General features: G+C 36.3%; 2 protein-coding genes across 5 annotated transcripts; both read left to right on the top strand.

Moving 5' to 3' along the window:
- Positions 1-368: 368 nt before the first annotated feature.
- LOC107778156 (putative WRKY transcription factor 53) lies at positions 369-3,355 on the top strand. The gene is given in 4 exon segments (XM_016598358.2): positions 369-1,472; positions 2,018-2,149; positions 2,738-3,172; positions 3,174-3,355. Coding segments are annotated over 4 exon segments (1,002 nt in total). The 5' UTR covers positions 369-1,140; the 3' UTR covers positions 3,277-3,355.
- Positions 3,356-6,017: 2,662 nt separating this feature from the next.
- On the top strand, positions 6,018-18,479 carry LOC107778154 (putative WRKY transcription factor 30). Of its 4 annotated transcripts, none has more exons than XM_016598357.2 (4): positions 6,018-6,430; positions 13,401-13,532; positions 15,906-16,473; positions 18,297-18,479. In XM_016598357.2, exons 1-4 carry the CDS (start codon positions 6,141-6,143, stop codon positions 18,366-18,368), a joined length of 1,062 nt encoding a protein of 353 aa, XP_016453843.1. In that variant the 5' UTR covers positions 6,018-6,140; the 3' UTR covers positions 18,369-18,479. The 4 variants fall into 4 exon arrangements, with proteins under 4 accessions (XP_016453843.1, XP_075088019.1, XP_075088020.1 ...); XM_075231918.1 differs by lacking the exon at positions 18,297-18,479 and adding an exon at positions 17,268-18,244; XM_075231917.1 differs by lacking the exon at positions 18,297-18,479 and having other exon boundaries at positions 6,019-6,430; positions 15,906-16,601.
- Positions 18,480-20,253: the final 1,774 nt, after the last annotated feature.

Raw genomic sequence — 20,253 nt, 5'->3', positions numbered from 1 at the left:
ATTATTTATTTACTTATAATATTAACTATTAAGTAAATATATCATGTCATTATTCGTAATTTGATACCTAAAAGCACTTTCTCAAAAATTTGTGCAAACACAAATTATTACTCAAAAATACTTTTCAGAGTGATTATCCAAATACAAAAATACTTTTTTCAAAAGTAATTTAAAAAAAATACTTCTCAAAAAAAATTAATTTTTCGGTCAAATAGGCTATCAATCGTGCTCTTGGGGTATGCAGCACTGGTCTAATCTCACCAATAGAAGGAAAGGACGCGGAATGACAGATGTTGAATTGGTCAGCATTTAATATTTTGAATTAGTCAATTTTTCTGTCTACATGCCTTCTTGTTCACTTTCTCATAATTTACACTCTAAAGTTTTCCTTTTTAGATTCAAGTTTCTCATAAACAGTTTCTTCTTTCCTCACTTATCTCCTACAAAAACTCTTACAAATCCATCATTTCATGCACCCAACTTCTCGCAACTCAAAGCATTCCAGCATTCATGCAGGTCGAAAGAAGGGTCACACCCAAAAGATATAATATAGACAATCTACGTTAAAGCAAGCATAAGTAACTGCAAAAAGGTAAGTTTTTTCTTTTTTCATATACATTTATGGAACCCTAGAACCTTAGATAAACTAGCTACATCACACTCTCTTCATCATTCCAAGACTCTCCTCGTTTTCGCCAATAATTTGCTTATCAATGGCATACTACTCATAAGTAAATTCCTGTTGTGTCTAAATTCCCTACAATCTTGTGGAAAATAACCTCTTTCTACCTCTCACAAGGTAGGAGTAAGATCTGCGTACACCCCACCTTCCTCGGACCCCACTTGTAAAATTTCACTAGGTATGTTGTTATTATTAAGACTTATGTAAATAAGAAGATCAAAGCGTCACGCCAACCGAAAGAGTTAAGCTACTAAGCTAAGGTGCTAGGCTTCACAGTAGTACCTCCCCTTTTATCTTTCTGAAAAAGACTTAAGTAGTTAAGTTTTCAAAGGTGAACATCCCCTGTCCTGTATAGTCGTAAAGGGCTTCTCAGAAAAGTCAAGAAGAAGGCATTTGAAAGGCCGACCACTATCTCATAGGCATTCTGGTGATAAAATCGACCAATTCTTTCTTTTAAAATGGACTTTTCTATCAACCCGGAATACAACTCACTCATCAATGAGCTAACTCAAGGCATGGAACACACTAAGCAACTTAGAGCTTACTTGAGAACTGTACCTTCCACTTCTGAAACAACTCAAGAGGTTCTTTTGCAGAAGATTATTTATTCTTATGAGCAATCTCTGTTAATTCTCAAATGGAGTGGCTCAACACCCAAATCCTCACTGCCTCTACCACCAACAATTGGTGCAATTGAATCTCCATCTTTTGCCAATGGAAGTCCTAAGAGTGATGACATGAAAAGGAGTTTCATACATCATCCGGAGCTCATAGATAATTCAAAGAGGAGGTAATATGACCTCTATCTTTTGTTCCGTTAAAAAAGAACGGTACATTTCTTATTAAACAATTCTTTAACTATAAGTTTCTCATTTTATGCGTTTATGGTTGTTACTTTTGATTTTCTTCTAATAATACATGACATAAGTTATCCGGGATTCTATGTATTATTTTAAGTGGGATAGAATGTAAAATATGAAATATGATCGCGGGTTAAACACACTAAATGAAAAAATTAATCCTCCTAATAAAAAGTAAACACATATTTGAAGTATATATTGTAAACTAAATTGCAATATAACAATTATTGCTAAACATCCATAAAGAAATAATCTTTGCACTAATTTCTGTATTTCAATCCCCACAATACTAATTCCTGCATAACCCGTCAACGACCCCTTAATGAAATGCTCTTATCGCCAAGAAAATTCCATGGCAAAAGTCCTTTTATTTCTTGAATTCCATATCTAATTAAACACCGTTATATGAAATGAAATAGAGAAAGAATTAATTTATTTTTCTAGGTAAACTGACATGGTTCTTGAATGGGTGTAGCAAAAAATCACAGCCCATATGGAGTGAAGAAGTCAGAGTCAGCGCAGAGAGTGGATCTGAAGGTCCTATTGATGATGGATATAGCTGGAGAAAGTATGGACAAAAAGATACTTTTGGAGCTAAATATCCAAGGTAATAAGACAATTTCAATACCCTGAATAAAAAACTATAGGTTGTACAATCCTTTATATCTTTTCGGCTATATTAAAGTTCATTTAATTTCAATATTCCACTAAATAAATTTACATTTTAAACAAATTAAGGGGTCTGTAGGGAGTCGAAAGTTCGGATCCTCTTTTTGTCATTCTGCTTTTAAACATGGTAGAAAGGTAGTAGGAAGTCGAACATCTTTCTTTTCATCCCAGCACTAGTATTGTTATTCTCGTATTTTTTTATTGCTAGATTTATATTACTATTTGACGATGCTGTATTTGTTTCGGTTTTACCACTATCTTCTTGTTGTTACTGTTACTTTGACTCTTCCACTACTACATATCCTTTTTCTGTGCTGTTCTGATTATGCATGCATACTTGAGTCGAAGGTCTATCAGAAATAGCCTCTCTACCTGCGCAAAGTAGGGGTAAGGTTGCATACTCTCAACCCTCTCTAGATTCACTTGTAAAATTATACTGCATATGTTATTATTGTTGTTATTGTAAAATTATACTGGTTATGTGAAGTTACTATATGCTGATGCCAACTTCACATATGTTTTGCAGAAGTTACTACCGATGTGCACATCGTTACATGCAAAACTGTGAAGCAACAAAATATATACAAAGGTCAGATGATGATCCTTATGTATTTAAGATCACATGCAAAGGCTACCATACTTGTAAACAAGCTACTACTTCTGTACTACAACCAACATTCTCTTTAACAAACAGAAATCAACATTTCCAGAATTCTCATTCTGATGACAAACTAATAGGTGACTCTTTTGTCTCTCCTACAACCCATGAATCAAACTACTTCTCAGTCTCAAGCAACAGCCAAATGAATGGTTTTGGAATAGTTCACAACTTGCAACATTCAGAATCATACCTTAGTGATACTGGAATATTTCTCAACTTGCACCATTCAGACTCAGACCGTACTGATATATTCTCCGCCAATACTTCCACAACAAGTTCTTCAGTTGGGGCTGAGTTCACCGGATTGCTTGGAGCTAGATTTGATTTTTCCATTTGGACCAAAACGACTAACACTCTCCAAAAGGACGAATAGTTTAGATGTTATCACCGAGTTACTCTATTGAGGTTGATGAAGTTACTCTATTAGTATAAACATGATTGTAAAATTTAGCAATAGAACTAGCTATGGTTAATTTATTATCGCGCAGCTGTTACTGCTTGCTGTTATTGCTTTTTTTATTTTTGAGTTGAGGATTTATCGTAAACAACATCTCTACCCTCACAAAGTAAAGGCAAGGTATGCGTACACTCTACCCTTCCTAGACCCCATTTGTGAAATTACACTAAATTTATTGTTGTTATCGTAGAACTAACTATCCCTAGATTAGGAACTAGCTATGATATTTGTAACAATGGTCTACTGTGTTTCAAGACTTCCAGTCATTTGACATCAAGCTGCTGAGTGAATTCAAGCATATTCTTGCAAAAGGTTAATGAATATTCCCCGAGTGAATTCAAGCATATTTCCCCTTTGATCCCCCTTTGTTAGAGGTATTATTCCTTTGGTGACTCGAATCTACGACCCTGGGATTGTAGGTGAAGAATACTGACCATCTGAGCAATCCCTCTTGTCGCTTAACATTCATCTTGATCTCAACTTCTGTTGTTTAACTCTAAACAATAAATTACTAATAAGTTATACGATTATGGTTTTGATGATTGTCACACTTCATTGAGGAACCAGATGGGAACCTAATACAATCAGTTTCTTGTGCCCATTAAGAAATGTTTAGTTGTCTAGCCAAATTCTCGAGAAACCAGATAAGGGAACAAATAGGATCAGTTCCTACGACTGTCGTACAGTCAACTCTAGAGCTGTAAAAGCTGTCTTACTGTTCCAATTGACAGCAATGCAGTGGCACAGCCGCTGCTGCTAGAGGCCAAACCAAAAGGTAAAATGTCTCTATCTTTTCACACATGCTCTGTCATATATAAATAACATTACACAAGGGTTGACCTAACACTTGACAATCTGAAAAAACCTATCTTTTCAAGTGCCAGCCGCCACTATTTCCTCTAGGTGCACTCAAAAATAAAGTTGCTAGAAACCAAGGACCAGATCCAATGCTAAAGATGTCTTGAGTCCTTATGTTTGTTGAGTCTTTGTCTTTTGTTCTTTACTTGTAAATCTACACGGCTTTCTAGAAGTATTTTGTAGGACATCATTTAACCATTATTGTTTTGGTTGTTTTGACTAGAGTTAGTCAAGAGTGTTGCTTTTATAATAGAGTTATTGCAAAAGGCTTACAATAGAGTTATTATAAGGGGTGAGAGATTAAGAATTTAATTCTTAAATTGCAACAGGTTGTAATCTGATGTTTGCTCGTTTTAGTAGAGTTGAAATCTTACTGGGATAGGTCGAGGTTTTTAATCCTTTGAGCATGGAGTTTTTATTGTAAATATTGTGTTTTCTCTATTTACTGTACTGACTGTGAAAACTAATAGAGAATTTGATTCTCTGATTGGTGTACCCTTAGTTTCTATCCGTTATCAATAAATTCTTTTCATATAGAGGAGGACATGGAATTAAAGGTTAGTTAGTCAAAGACAGTTCTCCTTAGGGGCGCACAGATGGAGCGGAGTAATTGGTATTATTATTTTATTCCTTATTTTATCTTGGAATTTATCCTCTTATAAGAAATTGTTTCCCCTATATGATCTTGTTGTTAACAAATTGTGCCAATTTTTGCAAAAACATGAATAATTTTATCTAATCAATCCAAATTTGAAAGCGAATTGAGAAAGAAATTATTTTGTTTTCGAATCAATTTACACTACTAGAAATTCGGTAAAAATCGACCAAGGTCACCGACCAACTATGGTCGGTCAAAAAACCGATCAAAGTTGGTCGGTTTTTCAAAATATATATTTTTTTAATTTTTTTTTACGAAACCGACCAACTTTGGTCGATTTTCTTTGGCGCAAAAATGCGGGAAACTATTTTTGAGTCCCGCGAAATTTATGTTTCAAGAAACCGACCAACTTTGGTCGATTTTTCAATTAAAATAAATAAAAATTAATATGAAAAAAACCAACCAAAATTGGTCGGTTAATTCGGCCGGTCATTTAAAAAAACCGACCAACTTTGGTCGGTAATTTTACTTTTTAATAAAACCGACCAACTTTGGTCGGTTATTTTCGTTCGAAAATACAATTAAAGAGTATAAATCAAATAAAAGACAGTCTTAAAACAAAATATACCAATGGTCTAGTGGTAGAATAGTATCCTGCTACAGTACAAACCCCGGTTCGATTCCCAGATGGTGAATCTTTTTATTACATAATTAAAATACCGACCAACTTTGGTCGGTTTCTTTTGCAATATTTTTTTTTTGAATTTAATTGACCGTTCCGACCAACTTTGGTCGGTATGCCTTTCCGACCACAAAAATACTGTCCACGCGTAAATTGTCACGTTTTGGTCGGTTTTTGGCCATTACCGACCAACGTTGGTCTGTTTTTTTGACCGATTTTTACCGAATTTCTAGTAGTGTTTGAATTAAAAATCTTGCAATTATCAGCTTCTTTATAATGTATATATCAGTAATTTTCTTTATCAAACGTATTAACAACTTATTTTCAGCTTTAACAATTATATCCAAACAAACTTCTTACTTACAAAACAAATAACAACACTTAAAACGTACTTTCTCATCATTTGGTGCTTAAAAACTGTGTACTTAACTTCACCTAACCCAAACGGTTTTAAGGTATGAAGGAAACGACGTGGAAAGAAAGGTTTTAAATTGGTCAGCACTCAACATTTGGACCACCTTATATACTGTCTCATTTATTCCACACGTCTAAAAAGTTATTTACAATATTCAAAGTTCAAACGTCTCCACTCTTAGAAAATCCATCAATTCATATACCCAACTTCTCCATCAAATTTAGCTCCCTTTTTTCTTTTACAATTCCTTCTTTGAAAATGGATTATGGTTTTAATTTGGATTATAACTCACTCATCAATGAGCTAACTCAAGGTATGGAACACACTAAGAAGCTTAAAGCTTACTTCAACTCTGTAACTTCCACTTCTGAAGCGACTCCACAGTTGCTTTTGCAGAAGATTCTTTCTTCTTATGAGCAATCTCTGTTACTTCTCAAATGGAGTGGATCAGCTGTTCAATCTCCACAGCCTCTACCACCAACAAGTGATGACATGAACAAAAGGTGTTTCAATGATCAGTCGGAGCTCATAGATATTTCGAAAAGGAGGTAAATATATATTTTATGACACTTTATTTTGGTCTGTTGAAAAGAGAACACCTCATATCTATATTAAACAACTCTTTATCTTTTAAGTTTCGAGCTAGTTTTGGACGGGTCAAAATGGGTTGAGTCAACCCGTTCAAAAGTAATTTGGGTTGAGATGAGTTGAGTCAAGTTGAACTAAAATTTGGATCATAACCCAATTCGCCAAACTCTTACCAAGCTTTAATTAATGTGTATTATTTTCTTATTAATTATTTAATTATCAAATATGACCTTTTTTTTCTTTTGCTGTGGACACATATAACTTATCCAACAAAAATAATTTTAGTTTAAAGTTATTTTAGCAAAATTACGCATGTATCAATTTGGGCTGAAAATCAGCCAAACTTTAGATGAGCTGAAATGAATTGGGTCAAGATGAGTTGAGTTCCTGCATAAGTATACTAGAACTCCAGCATAATATAATGAAGTTCCAGCATAAGTATACTAGAACTCCAACATAATATACTGGAGTTCTAGCAAAGTATATCGGTCCAATATAATATGCTGGAAGTTCATACACATGTGCTCGAATCTCCAGTATATTATGCTGGAACTTTCCGCGTATTGGAGTTCCAGCATAATATGCTGGAAGTTCATACACAGGTGCACCGAACTCCAGTATATTATGCTGGATCGGTCTCTGTTGCAGTAAAATAATGGCTATTTTTTAATGACTTGGCAAACACTGGCTATTTTTGAATGACCAGTCCGAAAATTGGCTGGCCCGTGCTATTTTTACGAGTTCAACAAATGAGTGAGTCAATAATCAACCCAATCTTGGCGGGTTGGACGGGTCAAATGTGTTTGGGCTCAAATTGACATCCGTAAGTTTTCATTTATCCTCGAGGTTGTTTGTCAGGTTCGAGGAAGAGACCTAATCCCCGCATAAAATCTAGCATTATTTAGTGCAGTGTTTGGTTGTTACTTTTGTTTTCCTCACAAATAATACATGCATAAGTTACGAAAAATTTATGTATTATTTTATGCGGAATAAAATGTAAGAATGTGAATATTTTTTAAAAAAATTAATCCTAATAATAATAATAGTAAACAGTTTTTATTTTCTTTAAAAGTATGCACATATTTTAAATTGTACATTGTAAACTAAATTGCATTATATCAAACTATACATATAAAAAGAAATAAGCATTACACTAATCTTTGCATTCTAATTCTCGCATTACTAATCTCTACATAACTTGTATTTGAACAAAACGACCCCTTAGTAACATGCTCATATCGCAACAAAAATTTCACGACATGTTTATGTTAACCCAGATACATTTCAGCCCAATTGACACAGGCCCAATCGGATAAAGGGAAGCAAAAGGCCCTTTATAAATCTTAGCCCATATCTGTTGTAGTTTAATATGTAAATATCATTACAATTCTTTTTCTTGTTTACACTTGTAAATATAAATAGCTTCTACAGAATAATGAGATCAGTTTTTGGTCAATTACACTTTGACCGACTCACTCGTCTCTCTCTCTTCTTCTCTCATCCCTTCTAGGGTTTTCTTCTTTTCATCTCCGCCATAGCTAACAAGCTTCTAATCTAACATCGTATCAGAGCGGGAATATAGATTCCTCTCGTCGCAAGCTTTCTTCCGATGGTAACCTCATTTGAAATCGTCTGAGATTGATTCTGATCGTCGACGTTTAGAGTACGTTCGTGAGATTTGGGGATTTCTTCAATCTCCGCGTTTAATCGATTTTTTGTGCTTGAATCGATACTAATCTTCAAGTTACTCGAGAGTTTCGACTGGTTTTTCTCTACCTAGGGTTCATGGCTGAACAAAACCTTGTTTCTTCGGGTTTTCAGAAGAAGGCTGATATTACTGCTACTCCTAATCACAAGTTGTGGTATTTTTCATTGTTGATGTCTATTGTATGTACTTGATTTGGATCTATCTTTGATTACTTCAACATACTACAGTGCTTTCTTAGTATTTGTTTCAATTGTTGCTGAAAATGGGTAGTATTATAGATGATGTTAAATCTACTTCATCTTCCAATGGTTTTGCTTCATTTTCCTTGGATCCCTCAGATCCTTTCTATATTCATCCCTCGAATAATCCCGAGAGTTAACTAGTATCTGTACCATTCAGTGGTTATGGGTTTGTCTTATGGCTTAGCAGTATGCTCACTTCCCTATCTGCAAAGAACAAACTCAGTCTATTAGATGGCAGAGTCAGCCAACCCACTCCTGACTCTCCTTACTATCCATACTGGGAAAGGTGCAATGACATGGTTAAAGCATGGATAACTAATTCCGTATCTAGAGAAATAACTGTTAGTGTCATGTATTTTAAAACTGCTAAGAAAGTCTGGAAAGATATAAATGAAAGGTTTGGTCAGTCAAACGGGTCTAAATACATTCAAATACAAAGGGAGATCAGTTCTACTACTCAAGGCTCCTCTGATATAGCTTCTTACTTCACCAAAATAAGGAGTTTGTGGGATGAGCTGAATTCGTCATATGTAGGTCCTGTTTGTTCATGTGGTGCACTGCATAAATTCATAGAGGATCAACATTTATTTTAATTTCTTAATGGTCTCAATTAGTCCTACACAATTGTTAAGAGTGACATTATGTTGATGAATCCCCTTCCACCAATCAGCAAAGCTTATAGTCTCTTGCAGCAAGATGAGAGTCAAAAAGAAGCTCATTCTACTGCTGCAAATTTTTCTGGTGATGCCACCTCTTTCTTAGTGTCTCCTGGCACTTCTACCATAAATAGGAACTTCAGTCTAAAGGTGAATTTTGAGGCCATTAAACTGCTCCAAATGTCTCTTGCAAGTACTGCAAGAAGCCTGACCACATTGTAAACAAGTGCTACAGACTTCATGGGTTCCCTACTGATTTCAAATTCACCAGGAATAAAAAGTATGCTTCTTGTGTCCAGACTGAAAGTCCATCCACCACTGCTGTCACTTTCACTTCTCAGCATGCTGATATCTCAGCCCATGGATTCACCAAAGAGCAGTATCAACACCTGTTGACCTTGTTCCAACAAGTTCATATGTCTAATACTTCCACACCTGATGCCTCCAATGTAGATCACTCTGCTTTTGCACACTTTGGAGGTTTGTTCAGTATGTATGCTGTAGAGTCTGAGGGTTCTCATGTGTGTGAATCATCTCAATTAGGTGTCAATCCTTGGATCTTAGATACAGGTGCTACTAATCACATGACTCCACACAAACATCTTCTTTTTAATGTTCAACCATTAATCAAGCCTTTTCTCGTTACTTTACGTAGTGGATATAAAGCTAAAGTTGTATCAACTGGATCTTTGCATCTTAGACATGATATAATTTTACTTCATGTTCTTCTTGTGCCATCTTTTCATGTCAATTTGATATCAGTTCATCAGATTATCTGTCAGCTAGATTGTTCAGCACTTTTTACCAAAACAATTTGTTCTTTACATGGTCCTTCTCTGAAGAGGCCACTGGTAAAGCTGCAGGCATGTTGTACTATCTCCATCCAGATGCTGACCTCTTCCCAATTCCATCTGGTTCTATGAATGTGTCTTCTTCTAGTACTTTACCAAATTCTGTTTCAATTGTATCTGATAAGTCCAGCCATATTTTTACACATGCTAATGGTACTCATGATTGTAATCAGTCACATTGCCTTAATAAATTGGACTTGTTTTGGCATCAAAGATTAGGACACATGCCTTATCATAAAATGAAAACTATTCCTTTCTTGTCTGATAAAGTATCTTCCAAGCAAAACTTTATGTGTCATGTTTGTTCACTAGCAAGACAACATAGATTACATTTTCCTAAAAGTGTTATACACTCTTCTGCTCCTTTTCAATTAGTACACATTGACATTTGGGGTCCATGTAACACTAGAACTTATAGTGGCTTCAGATATTTTTTAGCTTTAGTTGATGATTATACTAGAGCCACATGGACTCACCTTCTTTCTTGCAAGAGCAATGCTCTTTCTGTCCTTAAAGCTTTTACTGTCATGGTCAAAGTTCACTTTCACTCATCTGTTCAAACCTTTAGGTCTGACAATGCCTTTGAACTTGGTGGCAGTTTTGAAGCCACCAAGTTCTTCTCAAGCCAAGGTATTCTCCATCAGAACACTATCCCAGACACCCCTCAGCAAAATGGGGTGGTTGAAAGGAAATACAAACACGTATTAGAAGTATCTAGGGCTCTTCTTTTTCAATCTAACCTTCCCCTCAAATATTGAGGTGACTGTGTTCTAACTGCCACTTACCTCATAAATAGAATCCTTCTGTTGTTTTGAAGAATCTTTCTCCTTATGAAAAACTTCATGGCCTTCCTCCACTTTATGCTCACCTGAAATCTTTTGGATGTTTATGCTTTGCTACTTCACCTAAGTTTGGCAGAGATAAATTCCAAGCTAGAGCAATTTCTTCTATATTCTTGGGGTACCCCTTTGGCAAAAAGGATTACAAACTTCTTAACCTCACCACTCATTCCATTTTCTTTTCTAGGGATGTGGTTTTCCATGAACACATCTTTCCCTTCAAATCTGATCATCCTTCTATCTTTCCCTGTCATTCTATATCAGATTTTTTAGATTCTGCAACCTCATTTCCTTTACCTTCTTCTACTCCTGCTGTTTCTGCCTCCCAAGACTCTCATGTTCCCTCATTTCCTTCACCTTCTCCTACTCCTGCTGTTTCTGCCTCCCCAGACTCTCATGTTCCCTCACTTACTTCTTCTACACCCCCTCCCCTTTTGAGGAAATCCACCAGTACAGTCCAACAATCTTCCTATCTCAAATATTATGTATGCTATTATGTTTCTTCCTCTAATTCCCTTCCTACATCTTCTGTTGACATACACATGCATGAGCCTCAGTTCTACCAGCAGGCTGCCTCATATCCTGCTTGGCAGGAGGCCATGATAAAGGAATTCCAAGCCCTTGAGGCAAACCAGACTTGGGATATTGTCCTCCTACCTCCTTACAAGAAAGTTATTCCTTGTAAGTGGGTTTATAAAATCAAACAAAGGGCTGATAGTTCTATTGAAAAGTATAAGGCCAGGTTAGTCATTAGGGGTGACACTCAAAAAGAGGGTATTGACTTTACTGAAACTTTTCCCCCTATTGTTAAGCTAACCACCATCAAGTGCTTACTCACTTTAGCTGCTAAATGGGGCAGGATTATTTTTCAACTTGATGTGAATAATACTTTCCTTCATGGGGATCTCCATGAAGAGGTTTATATGAAGGTTCCACCTGGTCTTGATGTTTCTTCTCCCCTAGTTTGCAGACTCAAGAAGTCACTCTATAGCCTTAGGCAAGCTTCTAGACAGTGGTTTTCAAAACTGTCTGAAGCTTTGCAATCCAGAGGCTACATTTCAAGCATGAATGATTATTCTTTATTCACCAAGGTCTCCTCTGATTCTCTTATTGTCTTGGCTGTCTGTGTTGATGACATTTTGCTAGCTTGTAATAATGTTCTTGAGATGAACTCTTTGAAATCTTTCTTGGATGCTCAATTTAAATTCAAGGACCTAGGCTCAGTTCACTACTTTCTGGGTTTAGAAATATTTCTTCTTCCTCAAGGCTATGTGATGAGCCAATACAAGTACACTTCTGACCTCTTGTCTGAATTTCATTGTCAACATTTCTCTCCTGTCATGACCCTTTTGGACCCTTCTGTGAAACTAGTATTAGACATGGGGGAGCCTGTTTCGGATCCTAGCTTGTATAGGAGATTGATTAGGAAGCTTAACTTTTTGCAACATACTAGGCCTGATATCTCCTTCTCCGTTCAATATTTAAGTCAGTTTCTTCAAAAGCCTCAAGTGCCCCACATGTTGGCAGCCTTGCATGTTCTCAGGTATTTGCTTAATGATCTAGCTTAAGGTGTGCTCCTCTCCAGCTCCTCAGATTTGTCTCTCACAACCTACTCTGACTCTGATTGGGCTGCATGTGCCATGACTTGCAAATCTGTCACTGGCTATTACATTACTCTTGGTAGCAGCCCCATTTCTTGGAAAAGCAAAAAGCAGCCCACCATCTCCTTGTCTTCAGCTGAAGCTAAATATAGAGCACTTCGCAAAGTTTCAACTGAGGTTTCTTGGTTACTCAGGTTGCTGCATGATCTTGGTTTGTCTATCTCCAGTCCAGTTCCAATCTATTGTGACAACCAGGCAGCACTTCATATTGCAAAGAACCTGGTATTTCACGAGCGCACCAAACATATTGAAGTTGACTGTCATTATGTGCACGCTTGCTTGCAGGCTGGTCTGATTTTCTTGCATTTTATCTCCAGTACCAACCAGTTGGCAGACATCATGACCAAAGCTCTTCCTGGTCAGGTTCATGATGGTTTACTTTGCAAGCTTGGTGTGTTCTCATCCTCAAGCTGGGGGGAGGGGAGGGGGGTGTTAACCCAGATATATTTCAGGCCCAATTGACATAGGCCCAATTGGATAAAGGGAAGCAGAAGGCCCTTTATAAATCTTAACCCATATCTGTTGTAGTTTAATATGTAAATATCATTATAATTCTTTTTCTTGATTACACTTGTAAATATAAATAGTTTCTACAGAATAATGAGATCAGTTTTTGGTCAATTACACTTTGACCGACTCACTCGTCTCTCTCTTTTTCTCTCAGCCCTTCTAGGGTTTTCTTCTTTTTATCTCCGCCATAGCTAACAAGCTTCTAACCTAACAGTTTAAAACCATAAACACTTCTTTTTTAACAAGGTTACACATTTTATTAAATTATTACAGTAGTTAGCACAAAGATTGTGCTAAGAGAAACTACTGTTAAAGGACCATATAAAAGGCAAAAGCTTAGTCCTAAGTTAGTTACAAAGACCCAAAAGTGTTTTCTTTTTTAAACTCCGTATATAAAATAAAATAGAGGAAGTAATGTAATTTATTTTTCTAGGTAAACTGACCTGGTTCTTTATGGGTGTAGCAAAAAATCACAGCCCACGAGGACTGGACAAGTCAGGTTCATCACAAAGGGTGGATCTGAAGGCTCTCTTGATGATGGATACAACTGGAGAAAGTACGGACAGAGATGTATTCTTGGAGCTAAATTTCCTAGGTAGTAAGTCAATTTCACTACCCTGTGTAAAAGTCATAAGTTCATATTTTTTTTTTTTTTTTGGTAATTAGTCAAATTTTATTTACCAAGGGAAAATATATGTATAAACAAATCAAAACCCCTAAAGCTGGGCAGCCCCAACTTTAGCACACCTATCTCCTTAACCTCCCTATCACTTTTTACAACATGTTCGAAGCAAACTTAGGGGTAATAGTTCATATTTCTCAAAATTCCTGCTATCCTACTATTCCATTATCCTCTACCATGTATGTATTGTACTATCGAGGCCTACAACACTTATTTGTTTGCCCAAAAAAGTCCTTTGGTTCCTCTCTTACCACAAATAGTAGATTCAACCAGCCATCACCATCCTAAATATACCAGCTTTGGCATTTTTTTTCCTCCAGCATGATTGATTGCCCAATTAACTTCTTGACTCTATCCCATAGGTAATCTGTTGATGCCTTGCCAGTTTAGCAGTTTGGTCCATAATCCTGCAAAAACCTTGCAGCTGAAGAACAGATGTTCAGTGTTGCATAGAGGATACTAAGTTTGTTACTACATCCCACTTAAGCAGCATGTCCTTAGCCTGTCCTTTGTATATATTCTCCCAAGAGCTACCAGTTGCAGGATAAATGTCCATTTGTTGCATGGATTATTACACACTAGTCTTCTCCAGCTAACCTTGTGGAAGTCACATCTTAATATGTGTAATTATGGCCAATATTTTGGCTAATGGAGTCCATCTCACATAAGCATATTTGCAAAGTGTAGACTTTGTTGACAATATTTTTTGGGACCCAAAAATATTGCATTATGTGGTGGACATCATTTGCACAAGTTGCATCTCTTCTTTTACACCTAAGAGGCTAAGACTTTTTTGCCTATAAAAGGGAAGGCCATTAGTTCATTTTAGACACACCAACAAGACTTGAGCCTTCATTTCTTGTTTTTTTCCTTTCCTCCTTTATTAAGAGTATTTTGTACGAGAGTTAGTGTTGGGAAGCACTTGTGTGAACCCTTTCTTTGGAGTGATCTTGTGAAGTTATTCTCTTAGGGTATTTGGGATTAATTAGAGTGTTTACTCTAATTTTGTACTCTCTTTTGTACTCTTATTGGTATAGTAAAATTGCTTCTCTCCACTTGTGGACGTAGGTCACACTGACCGAACCACGTTAAATTGGTGTCTTCTTTATCTACTTTAATTGTCATTATTATCAACTTGCATTGTCTTTGTTATTGTCATTATAACGTTGTTTTGCTAAATTCCGCACTACCCGAATTCTCGATCTTAACAATATGCGATAGAAATTCTTTATTGAGAACTAAGTAACATCCATCAGATCTTCATATGTGTAGCCATCAGCTTCAACAATCTCTTTTGCCTTAAACACCTTGCTCACCATCCAAGAAGCATTTCTAGGTTTAACCGTCCCACAAGTGATTTCTCTTCACAGAAATAGCATCTAGTACATAATATCCAGCCCTTCCTCTTCAAAGTTTCTTGTGTTATACAAGCCTCATGTGTCACGAGCCAGCCCAAGCTTGCGACTTTGATTGGCACTGCACTTTTCCAAATCATCTTCAGAGGCCATTTCCTAGATTGTCCTTGCTGTTGTGCATTAAGAATTCTATAACATGAACTTACTGAGAGAATGCCATTACTGCTTGCCTTACAGAGTAGTTTATCTTCCTTTCCATGTATGACTGAAACTTTTTGCATCTTTTGAATGAATAACAGAGTGTTTGGATTGACTTTTAAGTTGGTCAAATCAGCTTTTAAGTTGTTTTTATTTTTTTCAGTGTTTGACAAAGTTAAAAAGTGGTTAAAATAAGTTTAAAACTGCTTAAAACAAGCCAAAACCAATAAGCTGGTCAACCCCAACTTATTGATTTTTGGCTTAAAAGCTAATTTTGCTAAAAAAATCATCTTTTTAAGCGAATCCAAACATGCTCTAAGTCTATTTCTTGCATTTCTCTTTCAAAAGGATTCCTTCTAAATTGAAAATCCCAACCATCCTCAGTGAACACATCTGCTAGCATGATATCCGGATTACCAGCAGCACAAAAAAGAACTTGTAAACTAATCCTTAAGAATCCCAGATTCATCCCAATTATCTTTCCATAGCCTGATCCTCTTACCGTCACCGACTTCCAATCTAATATGCTTACTAAATTCTGCCCAGAGATTTGAAATTTACCTCCAAACAGCTAATCCATATGGCATATTAACTTCCTTAGGAGCCCATAAACCTTCTTTCCCATACTTGATGTTCACTACTGCTTTCCAACTTCATGCTATGTATTTTTCAACTTCAAATTTCAAATTTCAAGAGTCATATGTATTGATGCCAAGTTTACATATCTTTGCAGAAGCTACTACAGATGTAAATATTGGATCTTGCAAGGTTGTTTGGCAAATAAACAAGTACAAAGGTCAGATGATAATCCTTCTGCGTTTGAGATCACATACAAAGGCTTCCATACCTGTCACCAAGTTACTAATTCTGCATTACGACCAACATCAGTAGAGAAACAAGTCTACCATCCAACAAAGCAATCAAATGAAGTGCTCATGAACTTGAGAGTCAATACTAATAATTTGGACGACAATAGGACATCAAGGGCTTTCACCATCTTTGGTCTCTCAGAGAAATCAAAATTTTCAGATTCTCATGATGACAATCTAATAGGTGGATATTCACCATCTTTCGTCTCTCCTACAACCACTGAATCAACTTACTTCCCAGTCTCTTGCCAGATGACTGGCTTTGGAATAGTTCACAACTTGCAACATTCAGAATCATACCTCAGTGATATTGGAATAGTTCAGAACCTGCACCATTCAGACTCAGACCGCACTGACATATTCTCAACCAACACTTCCACAACAAGTTCGTCAACTAGGGGTATAGATGTCAAATGGGCAGAATTTCGACAGGTAATGAAGAGGTCATTAATCCGCCCAAGGTTACTTTGGATGAGACAGAATGAGTTAAGATGTGCTAAACAATTAGTCTTATAATTTATTTGATTACCAAACAAAACTAATAAACTTCTTTTTCTTTATTATGGCTATATCAAAAAAAAATATATTTTGGACAAGTTGCTTATGAGTTATGGGTCAATTGAGACACATATTCAGCTCAAACCAGCCCAACATATGGACTAACTTGTGTTGTGCCCAAATTGACCCGCCATGAAAACATGCCCAACCAAACTCATCTGTGTGGGATTAGGTATATTTTCATGGGTTAATTTTGCCATCCCTAATTGCGGCTAAGTTCACTAGATCATTTGGAGCTAGATCCAAATTTCACATTTGATAACCCCAAAAACTTTTCATGAACCAAAGCTAATATTTTTCAAAAGGACAATTAGTATAAACATGATTGTAAAATTTAGCAATAGAACTAGCTACAGTTAATTTATTATTGTGTTGTTGTTACTGTTTGCTGCTATTGCTTCTTTTTCATCTTTTTTCTTTTGAGTTGAGGATCTATCAGAAACAACCTCTCTACCCTTACAAAGCGGGGGTAATATCTGCATACACTCTACCCTGCTCAGACTTCACTTATAAGATTATCGTGAGTTTGTTGTTGTCGTAGAACTAACTATGCACATATTAGGAACTAGATATGATATTTGTAACAACGGTCTACTGTGTTTTAAGGGCTGAACTTCCAGTCATTTGACATCAAGCTGCTGAGTGAATCAAGTGTATTCTTGCAACAGGTAATTGAATATTCATGAATTTTATCAAACTACAGACGGCTTGGCTGGGCTTGTGTAATTGTGCTTGCTTACTATCATAAGAGCTCAAAATGAGACAAATATTAGATTAGCATCTGAGGTTAAATAGATGTAAGAACCGACCTCAAACTGGATGTGAAGTCAAATAAGGACTAGTGACTGGGCCTTGAATCTGTGGTTAAACCGGGGATTTGCATCTATACCCAGTTTTTGGGTCACAATTTAACTTATACCCACTTTGCAAAAATAATTGCAAGCGTACCCACTTTTCGGGTAACTTCAGACATACGGGGCCTGAAGTAGCAAGAATTTATGTCTAAAGTTTGAACTTCAGAATTTTTTGCCTGAAGTGTGACCTTATCAAAGTAAAACTTCAGATATTTTAGTCTGAAGTTTGGCCTGACTTGCAAAAGCAATCAGAAAAACTTTAGTTCGTAGTACAAACTTCAGACAAATTAGTCTGAAGTTCTTCAGTTTGTAGTACAAACTTCAGACAAAATTAACTTGTTATATTTGAACTTCAGATAATTTTTCCTCGCATGATAGTTGCAAACTTTAGACAAAATTTAACTTGGTAATGTCTGAAGTTTGGCCCTGCAGTCCCAAACTTCAGTTGATGCTTCTTCGAGTTTTGACAATAAATTCTTGTTTTATTATTTACGTACTTTGTGTTGGGGTGCAAACTTCAGACAAATTAGTCTGAAATTTTTCAATTTGTAGTGCAAACTTCAGACAAAATCAGCTTGTTATATTTGAACTTCTGATAATTTTTTCTGGCATGATAGTTGCAAACTTCAGACAAAATTTAACCTGGTAATGTCTGAAGTTTGTCCCTGCAGTCCCAAACTTCAGTTGATGCTTCTTTGAGTTTTGACAATAAACTCTTGTTTTATTATTTACGTACTTTGTATTGGGATGTATTAATGTTTGAGAGGCAGTGGCGAGTCTTTCTTTCTTCTTGATTTGTCGTTTTGTCCAATTTCCAGAAACAATAACATGTGTAACTTACAGGATAACATGTTTGATAGAGAAAAGAAGAAGAAGAGGAAAAGAAGAGGAGGAAGAAAGGATCACACGATCTGAAGTTGTCAAAATTAGGGTATAGGTTAAATAATTTTTAAAATATGGGTATAAGTTAAATGGGGGCGCCCTATTAATTTTTACGGTTAGTCCAAGAACCGCACAATTGAATGAATTGAAAGTCGACAGATCGATTCATAGTCCATCAAAACTATTCATCTTTTTCGGTGTTTTAGGACCATAAAATAAGAATTCAAGACAATTTTTAATTTTTCGTGTGCTAATATCCATGCCATCTTAATGAATTCGGGCGACGGGCTCCGAATCGCTTAAAATTTTGTGGGTCCATAAGAAACGAACTAATGAACAATAATCATTGCTTCACCATGACCGTTCCTCATTCTTTTTTTTGTTTTACGGCCATAAATTAGAAATTCAGCACAATTTTCGAATTTTCGTGTCCTATTATCCACGTCATCTTTATGAAATCGGGCAACTAGCCCCAATCGCCTAAAATTTTGCGGGGCCATAACAAATGATCTAATGAACAATAGCCATGGCTTCGGCATGACCTTTCCTCCTTTTTAGGCATTTTAGGGCCAAAAAACTAGAAGTCGAGCCGATTTTCAATTTCTTTTGTGTTATAGTTCACACATCTGCATGAATCCGGGATACCGGATTCGAATCACCTATAAGTTTACGGAGCCATAAAAAATGACATAATAAACGATAGTTATGACTTCGGTATGACCGTTCCTCATTTTCAGCATTTTACAGACAAAAAACTAGAATCTGGGTCGCTTTCAAAATTTTCGTGTGCTATTAATAGTCCATGTCATCTGCATGAATCCGGAATATCGGATCCGAATCATCTAAAATTTTGTGGGGGCCTAAAAATGACCTAACGAATAATAGTCATGGCTTCGACATGTCCATTCTATCATTTTTGGCATTTAAGGGCGAAAAAACGGAAATTTGGGTCAATTTCTAAATTTTCATGTGCATAGTCCATGCCATTTTCATGAATCTGGGCTATCAGATACGGATCGCCTAAAATTTTGTGGGACCATAAAAAATGACTAATTAACAATGGTCATGGCTTCGGCATGACCATTCTTCATTTTTTGGCATTTTAGAGATAAAAAACTAGAATTCAGGACGATTTTTAAATTTTTGTGTGTTATAGTCCATGCCATCTACATGAATCCGGGCTACCGGATCCGAATCACCTAAAATTTTGTAGGACCAAAAATAATTAACAAAAGTCATGGCTTCGGCATGACCATTCCTCATTTTTTAGCATTATAGGGCAACAACACTGAAATTCCGGTCGATTTCTAAATTTTCATGTGCTATATAATCCACGCCATCTACATGAATCTGGGCTACCTGATATGAATTGCCTAAAATTTTAAGGAGCCATAAAAAATTACCTAGTGAATAATAGTCATGGCTTTAGCATGATCGTTCCTCTTTGTTTGGAATTTTAGGGCTAAAAAACTGGAATCCGGGCCGATTTTCAAATTTTTGTGTGTTGTAGTCCACACCATCTGCATGAATCTGGGCTACCGAATCCGAATCGCCTAAAATTTTACAGGGCCATCGGAAATAACCTAATGAACAATAGTTATTGATTTGACATAACCGTTCCTCGATTTTCAGAATTTTAGGGCTAAAAAATTGGTATTCTGGCGGATTTCCAATTTTTGTATAGTACACGTCATCTGCATGAATCCGAGATACCGGATACGAATTGCCTAAAATTTTATGGGGCCATAAACAATAACCTAATGAACAAAAGTCAAAGCTTCGACATAACCGTTCCTGTTGTTTTGGCATTTTAGGGCCTAAAACACTGGAATTCAAGCCGATTTTCAAATTTTCGTGTGCTATAATCCACGCCATCTACATGAATCCGGGCTACCAGATCCTAATAGCCTAAATTTTG

This window comes from Nicotiana tabacum, chromosome 15 (assembly GCF_000715075.1).
Source record: "Nicotiana tabacum cultivar K326 chromosome 15, ASM71507v2, whole genome shotgun sequence".
Lineage (NCBI taxonomy): Eukaryota > Viridiplantae > Streptophyta > Magnoliopsida > Solanales > Solanaceae > Nicotiana > Nicotiana tabacum.
Note: the sequence above shows the minus strand (reverse complement) of the source record. Positions and strands in the feature narration are given on the sequence as shown.

Excerpts from the sequence above, each read along its gene's own strand:
- LOC107778154 (XM_075231917.1), top strand. The coding sequence starts at position 6,141 with ATGGATTATGGTTTTAATTTGGATTATAACTCACTCATCAATGAGCTA. Across the intron at positions 6,431-13,400 it reads ATAGATATTTCGAAAAGGAG|CAAAAAATCACAGCCCACGA; the intron begins GTAAATATATAT and ends TTATGGGTGTAG. Across the intron at positions 13,533-15,905 it reads CTTGGAGCTAAATTTCCTAG|AAGCTACTACAGATGTAAAT; the intron begins GTAGTAAGTCAA and ends ATATCTTTGCAG.